Source organism: Etheostoma spectabile, chromosome 14, assembly GCF_008692095.1.
Source record: "Etheostoma spectabile isolate EspeVRDwgs_2016 chromosome 14, UIUC_Espe_1.0, whole genome shotgun sequence".
NCBI classification, from domain to species: Eukaryota; Metazoa; Chordata; class Actinopteri; order Perciformes; family Percidae; genus Etheostoma; species Etheostoma spectabile.
Genome location: NC_045746.1, coordinates 7,052,185 through 7,062,014, shown reverse-complemented (window position 1 = coordinate 7,062,014; position 9,830 = coordinate 7,052,185). Strand labels below are relative to the sequence as shown.

The 9,830-nt window shown below is 44.2% G+C and overlaps 1 protein-coding gene across 1 annotated transcript in view; it reads right to left on the bottom strand.

Annotated features, from left to right (window-relative positions):
* Nucleotides 1–358: 358 nt before the first annotated feature.
* tspan13b (tetraspanin 13b) overlaps nt 359–9,830 on the bottom strand; it is an 11,213-nt gene continuing 1,741 nt past the window's right edge. The window contains 6 exon segments of the mRNA XM_032536266.1: nt 359–768; nt 1,735–1,845; nt 1,982–2,076; nt 2,079–2,091; nt 3,782–3,862; nt 4,931–5,098. Of these exon segments, the coding sequence (XP_032392157.1) occupies nt 694–768; nt 1,735–1,845; nt 1,982–2,076; nt 2,079–2,091; nt 3,782–3,862; nt 4,931–5,098 (543 nt within the window). The 3' untranslated portion in view covers nt 359–693.

Here is a 9,830-nt window from a genome sequence, read left to right as displayed (position 1 = left end):
TATTTTTGCAGAGAACATTGGATACACTCGTACCACCGAATGATTTAAGGGAAAAGAAACAAAAGACATAAAGCCAGAGAAACAGATTTATTAGATCCAGTGTTTTGTGTTTTGTTGCAGTATACAGTACAAAGGCTCAGACAGAATCCTCAGTGCAGCTCTCAATCAGTAGCTCATATTTGCATATTTGAAGAGTCATGCAAGAGACCAAACACACACACACACACACACACACACACACACACACACACACACACACACACACACACACACACACACACACACACACACACAGTAGTCATGTCAATATGCAGAGCATCAGTTGACATTATTGCGTTCAGTGGGGCAGACAAACAGAAACAGGGTCAACATCAGGCAGGCTGCATAAATTCTGAATATAATAATAATAATACTTTGGAATATACAGCAGTAGACAGTATTGCCTCTATTTACACCCAGTGCTCAGTGTACTAGTAGTAAATGTTCAGACAGAGCTGTCACACTGGAGGCAACATGTGTGCACTCTTGTACAACCAAACACAGGACATTATAAGAGCATGGGTGCAACAGTCAGTGAGACACACACAGGTGAGTCAGGTATGTACAGGTATACCCCCAGAGAAGTTCCAACACACAGGTGAGTCAGGTATGTACAGGTAGAGCCCAGAGACGGCCCATGGAGGTGCAGAGGGCTCACAGGAAAGCGCTGGGGTTGGCTCGGGGGTCCTTCTGGTTCCTGTAGCGATAAGTGAGCCAGACTCCCAGAATCTGACAAAAAGGACACAGTCACAGTCACACACTGAGAGCAACACACTAACATCTGCTCATCTTCCTGTGTTCTACCCAATGTGGATTCATTCGCTGCTGAAAATAGTCCCCACCAAAGTCACTGTTTCCTCCTGTTTGAATCATGGCCCGCCGATATATATCGGTGAGGCTCTGTTGACTGCTGAACCTGCACACACAACACAGCTCTGATACTTCTCCACAACTGCTACCACCATCCGTTCCTACTACAACCACAGATACTACCGGTAGGCTACTAACTGGCTCCGTGATCGGCTGCAAACAGGACACTTTTGAAACTGTGGTGGAGAGGAGGTCACTGGCCATCTGTCATCTATCATGGATAACCCCGACCACCCTCTCCACCCCCCCCACACTGGTCCAACAGAGGAGCAGCTTCTCTAAGAGGCTCCGACAGCTTCGATGCCGCACGGACCGCTACAAGAAATCATTCCTACCACAGGCAATACAACTCTTTAACACGTCATCACTGGGTGCTGGATGAGACTTTTAGAGACCACAATACTGCACTAAGGGCAACTGTACAATTGGTTCATTTACATTTTAGCAAACATTTAGCATATTATTTAAGCAGTTGCACATTTTGTTTCCCCATCCTGTATATATTTAAATATTTGTTCTTATATTTTTTCGCTATTATTATTTCATGTATATTGTATACATTTATATTTTTTCCTAGTATCTCATTCATATTTATATTCTGTGTTGTGTGACTAATGTACGTGTGCTGCTGTAACACCGTAATTTCCCATTTTTTTGGGATCAATAAATATCTATCTATCTATCTATCTATCTATCTATCTATCTATCTATCTATCTATCTATCTATCTATCTATCTATCTATCTATCTACTAACACCTACTACTCCTCATGCTAACAATTGATTCCTTTCATAGTTCAGCAGCAGCAGTGTGGTGCCGGCTCACCTCGGTGAAGCTGAAAAAGAGTCCGATCCCTCCTACAAAGCGAAGCACCTCCCCAGCATGTTCCTGGATCTTGTCCGCGCACGGCGAGCACGAGTTGTTGGGGAAGCAGGCCTGCAGAGAGGAGGACACGACACGGTGTCAGAGAAGCAAGCTCCACACTGCTAACAAGGGGGGCGGGGGGGTCCGTTGGGGTCTTACATGATTCGACCCTCACAGCTGGAACAGGAAAATTTCAGGTAAAACTCACAGCGTCACAGCTGAGCTGGTCTCCACCTGTCGAGCCACAGCAGTTGAGACTCTTCTCCACGTCCCTCTGAGGGCTCTGAGAGTTGTTCCACCCACCTCCAGCAACTGGTCCTACCGCACACACACCACACACAGACACACACACACACACACACACACACACACCACACACACACACACACCACCACACACACACACACACACACACAGTTAGTTGAGTTTTCTCTGTAGATGTATTAATGTCTGAGCCAGTTTTTTGTCTGTACAGCCTACAGTGCTATCCTCAGCTCCCCCCCCCACCCCCAGTGTAGATGTCTTCAGTAATGCGTCTCACTCTGAGCTAGTCTAGTTTAGCTTTGTGCACGAGTGTTTGTGAGATTTCAGCGTGCACGATGCTGTCTGTCTGGGCACTGGGACACAAGGCTGAAAGTTTCTCTGCGCTCCCCTTAAATCTCACACCTGGGCCTACCTGCATGAGTTATGTCATCACAATTTGGAAGCCAGCCACGGTCCTGTATGCAACCTACACAACTGGAAAGTGGAAACCTAAACAACATTTTAAATATTAAATGCATAGATTCTCTCTTTCAAAGAGTTGACGGACCCAAATTATTACTCAAAGCAGGATATTTTCTAAAAACATGTCTAGATGGGACCATTACTAACACGGACCTTCAGTAAGATTCAAACACATTTCATTCAGCAGAATAAAAAGAATATTTATAGTGATACACTCAGTCTGACCATCTTTTCTTGCGGCCAGTCAAGTGTTGGACTGTGTCTCATTTCTAGAGCTGTGTGCTTTATAGCTTTTTATACAGTATGTCATAAAGAGGTGTTGTAATCTCTCTGCCTTATCAAAGCTCTCAACTTATCACTTACACTAGAGAAGATGAAGATGATCCCTGTGTGCATTTCATTCTTCTCTGTTCCAACGAGACCGGAATCAAAAGGAGAGGAAATATGTTCCACATTAAAGAGAATTTTCCAACACTTCCTCTCATCCTGCCTTGTCCTCCTCTACTTAACTTAATCATTTCCTACATGGCCCAGAAGGTCTTTCACTTACTTCAAGAAAAAATCAACACATCAGGCTGCTAATATTAAAAGAGGAGTTTATGTCAGGCTTCTTTTGTTACGCACCATTAACCGATGAGCAATCTTTGCGGGACACACACATAACACAGAGAACTCAGCCACAAACAGGACACATTTCTCAGAGTAGGTTCCCCGGAGAATGGAACAGGAGAAGATTAGGATTTAGAGCCACTGAACATGGTGCTATGCGGTGCAGGATACTCTCCTGTGGCCTGGTGCAGGCTGTGCTCCCATCAGCCCCCTGCCCATAGGGTTTTCCTCTCTCTGTCTTTCCTGTCTTTTAGGTATAGGTGATTTGTCATTTCAGTTTCTCTGTAAAGGACGTTGGTCAGCCGCCGGATGGTTTTAAACTGTGCTATATAGATGAAGTGACTTGACAAGGAAAGCATTGTGAAATAGCAAGTGATGCTTGACTGAGCAGCAGTGGAAAGAAAAGCTACTGGTTAACAGCGAGTGTTGAAATGCAGACAGGGACAAACAGGGCAAATGTGCGTTAATATTGAACAGAAAGCAAAGCATATAAAAGCCAAAGCATGATGGACCAGTTTGGCAAAATTTGAGGTGAAATCAGTTAAGTGGCCAAATTCAAGAATTGAGTGTGTGTGTGTGTGCTCAGTGTAACCACTCGTGTACAGCTGCGTTACACTGTGGGGGTTCCTGCTAAAAGCTGCTGTCGTGGAGAAAGGGAAGCAGTTGATCTTACCTGCTGCTCTCTGTTGATGGCTAAGCAGGCACTGGAAACAGAGAACTGCACAATGAAGACCATGAACAGGACGATCATGTACTGAGCTTCACTGTCAAGGAGCAACAACCAACGCACACATCATCATCAGAATCAGAATCAGAAATTATTATTGATCCCCGAAGGGAAACTTTGTGTTGCAGTTGCACAAATATTATAAATATCACAGTTGAAATACAAATAAAGAAAGAAAGAAATATAGGGAGTGTGGCTATGTCCGGTATTTACATAAAGGAATGTTATTATACATTATTTACGTTCATGCTGTGTTCTTGAGCCTCGGCCTCTGTGTGTTAGCGGGGGGGTTAGCAGGGCTGCTGTCTCGGGCTCACTGAGCACAGTGGGAAACACGACACTGATCGGGATCCCGTTGCACATGCATACATGAATGGAAATGGATTTTCCAAAACACTGAGCTGAAGAGAGTACAGAAGTAGATTCAAAACTTAAGCTTATTCATTACCAAGACAATTCACAGATCCATAGAACAGTGTTTGAGTACATATCCTACACTTTGTTACTTTCAGAATTTGAATGCCCTGCTATGACATCAACTATTACAACTACCATTTGTAGTCACTGTTCCGTTTTCTTTATTGTGATTATTATTGCCACAGTACATCACACCCCCAACCCATCACTCCGTCAGATTCCAGTATAGGTATTGCCTCCGATACTGCTTAAAACGCTGGTATCAGTATCGGGAAGTACTGGAGTTTTTGCTCCAATCCTATACCACGTAATAAAACACCAAAGAAGTTAAAGTAGTTTATTTATGTTAATTTCCTGTTATAACTGACTGTCAAACTGGATAATAAAAGAAAGTTCTGTGGCATTCATTGTGTGAGAGTTTAACCTGAGCCAGATCAACAACAAAGATAGAAATCATAGTAGTATACAGTTGTGAAAACATAATAAAATATATGACACACTGGTATCGGATCAGAACTCAGTATCAATACGCAAGTTCAGGTATCAGAATCTGTATCGGGAAGCAAAAAATGGTGTCGGACCATCTTTAATTCAAACATATGATTCATCACCATCCTATACAAGCAGTGAAACAAATGGCAGTGCTAAGAGCGACAGCAGGAGCAGTGTGAAGGATACAAAGAAGAGCAGGACCTGGTGATGCTTCATGGCCCCGATGAGGCCGGCCAGGGCCACGAAGAACAGGAAGACCCCCACGCCGATGATGCCCCCCACCACCTGGAAACTGGAGACCAGACCCAAACACTTGCCCCACGCTGCGATGCCGATCATCAGCAGGCTCACCATCTACACACAAACACACACACACATTTTATTTATAGTGTTAAATCCCAACAGGGGTTGTCTCAGGACACTTTCTCAATCGAGGGGGGGGTTAGACCAAACTCTATAATTTACAAAGACCCAACAACCCCCTCCAAGAGAAAGCATTTGGTGCGACAATGGCGAGGAAAAACTTCCTTTAAGCAGACAGGATCCTCGGACAGACCCAGGATCTTGGTGGGCCGCCATCTGCCGCTGGAGGTCGGGACACAGAGACACAGATACAGATATACAGAAATATGATTCATAATCATTTTAGCAGTTGGTATGATGAACAGTGGCAATTATGGTAACAATTAGGATATCAGAACTATGACTGGAAATATAGTAGTAGCACTGCAGGGTGTAAGTAAGTGTAAAGTAGCAGGTGGCTTCCAATAAAAAATGAAGCTAGCCTCGGGATCTAGGCCTCTAGGGAACGAGTATAAATTTGTCAGTCATTCCTCATCTGTGTGTGTTGAGAAACGGCGGCGCCAAAGTTGGCTGCAGCCGCATCGGCTCATGACAAAAACAACAAGAATGCCTTTTGATCGGTTTCTATGTTTGTTTTTATGGTGGTCAGATGCAACGTCATTTCGTTCTACACTGCACTTCCAAAAGTGTTTTTGGAATGACAATAAAAAAATCAAAAATCAAAAAATCACTGACGACACCACAGTGGTCGGACTCATCTCAAAGGGAGACGAGGCAGCCACAGAGAGGGAAGGAAGTCCTGAACTTGGCAGCTTGGTGTTCGGAGAACAACCTGTCTCTGAACACCAAGAAAACCAAGGAGATCATGTCGACTTCAGCAGGAAGAAGAGCACCGACCTAGCCCCTGTACATCAACGGCTGAGTTGTGGAGAGGGTCCACACCTTCCGGTTTCTTGGTGTCCTCATCTCAGTGACATCTCCTGGTCAGCCAACATCACAGCGGTCATCAGAAGGCCCAGCAGCGACTACACTTCCTGAGGGTCCTCAGGAAGTACGACCTGGACTCCAATTGCTGCTGACCTTCTACCGCTCATCCATCAAGAGCCTGCTGACCTACTGCATCACAGTATGGTACGGCAGTGCACCGTGGCAGACAGGGAGAGGCTGCAGAGGGTTGTAATGTCAGCACAGAAGATCACCGGCTGCCTCTCCCCTCCCTGACGGACATCCACCTCCCGCTGCCTCAGCAGAGCAGAGAACATCATAAGGACAGCTCCCACCCGGCTCTGATCTGTTTGACCTGTTGCCTCAGGAAGGCGCTACAGGTGCATCAGAGCACGGACCAACAGACTCAAGAACAGTTTCTTCCCAAAGGCCATAACGACCCTGAACTCACCCCTGAACTCACATATGCACTGACTCCACTCCACAGCCCCCCCGGCCCCCGGACTGTCTTCTTCATTCCGTCTGACTGTGCAATATTATTGTTATACTGTTACTGTTATATAATACTCATAGGACACTGGAATCTGTGCAATTTCATTTCATACAGTGCAATATTTAATACATTAACCTTTCCATTACTGTGCAATATTTATTTACTTAATATTAGTACTTAATCATTTCATCCATCACTGTGCAATATATTTATTGAGTGTTAACACTTACCTATGCTATTCAAGCTGATTTATATATGTATACTTGACAGTCACTCACCTTTATATCTTTGACTTTATATTTTGATATTTTATACTGTTATATTCTTATATTTTTTGTGTCAACGCTGCAAAGGGATTGCTTTAATCTCGTTGCACAAGTACCGTGTACTTGTGTATAATGACAATAAAGGCATTCTATTCTATTCTATTCTATCTTGAATCTTGAGTGAGGTGGTGAGGATGAAACCGCGTCAGGAACTCTGTGTGATGTGTAACTGAGCAGCAGCAGTGAGAGGAAGTGAGAAACAACACCGTACTGTACACTGAACCTAAGTGTGTAGAGATTTGAAAACTGTGTTCAAGCTATGAAAAATGAACTCGAGTTTGGTCCGCATGAACTGCTGCTGTGCAGACTGTAGTTAGAGTTTTGTGACTCCAGTTGTGCCCACTTTTAGCAATCAAAAAAACCTGTAAAAGAGCAGTATGTTGGATTTAGTGACATCTAGCGGAGACGTTGCAGATGGCAACAAACTGAATTGCAAAACTGAATACCCCCCTTTGCTATCTACAGTACGTCCATACAAAGGCCTTATTCGAAAGCTAACAAAAACGTGATTCTTAATATTATATTTTATTCCATTACTGCCAATAGATCCCCCAAATCCAACAGACGGCTGCTTTAATGTAAGAGAAGAGTGGGCAGTATGTGCAGTCCCCTTCCTGTACTTTAAGTTAGTAGCATAAGATAACATAGAAATATAAAAAACATCCATCCATCCATCCATCCATGCATCCATCTATCCATCCATCCATCCATATTTGTCCGCTTATCGGGTATCGGGTCGCTGGGGGAGCAGCTCCAGCAGGGGACCCCAAACTTTCCTTTCCCGAGCCACATCAACCAGCTCTGACTGGGGGGATCCTGAGGCTGTCCCCGGGCCAGGTTGGAGAGATAATCCCTCCACCTAGTCCTGGGTCTTCCCCGAGGCCTCCCCAGGGACGGTGCCTGGAAACCTCCTAGGGAGGCCCAGGAGGATCCTTACCAGATGCCCGACCACCCAACTGGCTCCTTTCAACTGAAGGAGCAGCGGCTCTACCCGAGCTCCTCTCGGATGACTGAGCTTCTCACCCTATCTCTAAGGAGGACGCCAGCCCCCTCCTGAGGAAACCCATTTTGGCCGCGGTACCCTGGATCTTGTTCTTTTGGTCATGACCCAGCCTTCATGACCATAGGGGATTGTGGGAACGAAAACTGACCGGTACACTTCTGGCTCAGCTCTCTTTTCGTCACAACTACTACTACTCATTTACTAACCATTCGTACTTCAGTAAGTACTTGCATTTTTGTGTACCTTATTGTAAAGCAATACCCTGAGGAAGTCCCCATTGGAAATGTGGTTGCTTGATAGCAGACTTACTTCTACATAGGGCCTTCTTTCAAATACAACACCCTTATTACAAACTTCCCAGCATATCATAGTTCTTCAATAAAGGACCTGGAGTGTTCTCATGATGATGGTCTCCTAGAAAAATCTGTATTGCTCACAGACAATACCATATACTCCCTATAAACTGCAGTAGCTGAATAGTGCCTGGTTCTGAGCCATGTGTCAGAGATGTAGAATGTCTTCTTCACATCCTCTGGAGCTGGCCGATCCCTTTTTTGAAAAAATGTTATCGCAATAGTTTCTGAAATCTTGAAATCTTTCAACCTAAAGTTTGGATACTGGCTGATGACTCATCGTGAGAAAACTTTTATCTTGCAAGGACTGCAGCCAAAAAAAGAATACTTAAAAACTGGCAATCTGAAAAATCCCCTGTGTAGAAACACTGGATCAATGAACTTGTACTCCTGAGAAAATACTGTGTTCTGTTAGGAAGAAATCCCTTAAAGGGGACCTATTGTATACTGTTTTCAGGTTCATACTTGTATTTTGTGTACTAGGACATGTTTTAATGTAAAAAAAAAAATCTTTCTCATACTGCCCATGGCTGCTGCACCTGTATTTACCCTCTGCCTGAGACACTGAGACACCTGAGCGCTGTCTCTTTAAACCCCCCTCCTGAAGAGTCCCAGTCTGCTCTGATTGGTCAGCGTGCTCCCGCGTGTCCACGAGTCTCTGGCCACCGCTGCTGTTGTACTCCACAGGAGCAGGACTTTGTACCGTGAAATATCACTAATAAAGGCTCCTAAACCAAATACTATCTGTTCCAGCGGAGTGTGACCCGAAATTGGGGAGAAATTAACAACAATGGCAGACAAGATTATAGCTTTCCCTAGTGTTGGCATGAAGCTAGTCCTATGTACACAGCAGCAGCCCAAAAAAACTGCAATAGCCTGCCCTGACCAATCATAGAAAGTGAAAGGGAGTAGAAAAAAAGCTGAGAGTACAAAAATATTCAGACGGTTGTGTTCTGAACGGTGGCAAATCTGAGTTCTTTTGCTCACCAAATAATGTAACAAATGGTGAAATTAAGTGAAATGTTTATGCGTCCCCCACATAGACATTTCACTTAATTGGTCAAATTGCTGAAGCCACACTACGGCTGGGTCCTGAATTCAATACTATTTAGGCACAGATTGCCTCTGAAGTATCGAGTAGCAAAAAAGGCCTTGTCATTCGATACCCAATTTCAACAGAGCTCACAGCCGGCTCCGGAAGTAAGAACACAATACTAATTCTCCATTAACGATTGGAGTATAAGCCATAACATCGTAACCGTCGATGGTAGACTTAAAACCAGCTATGACATGACTAAGCAATTGTAGGCTATACGCTCATATAGATGGCAAAAGTTCATGGCGCACCAACCTTGTTTGGAGGTAATGAAAATATGTACACAGTCTTGTACCTTTGATGTTTTTTTTGATTTTCTGTTTTTTTTTTTTCTTGAAATGATACGTTGTATGCTTATGAGTCACGTCGTAGCTGGTTAGCCTAAGGCATGGTCTAAAACTCTTTACAGATTACAGATTACAGATTTTTCCAGACGTGAATGGGAGAAATGAATGGGAACTTCCAGAACCCAAGGTCTCTCAGAGAAGGGGCAGGACTGATGAGGTCTATACCTAAGGAGTAATAAATATCACCACTCTCAGTGAGCCAATAAGCATGCAGCATGCT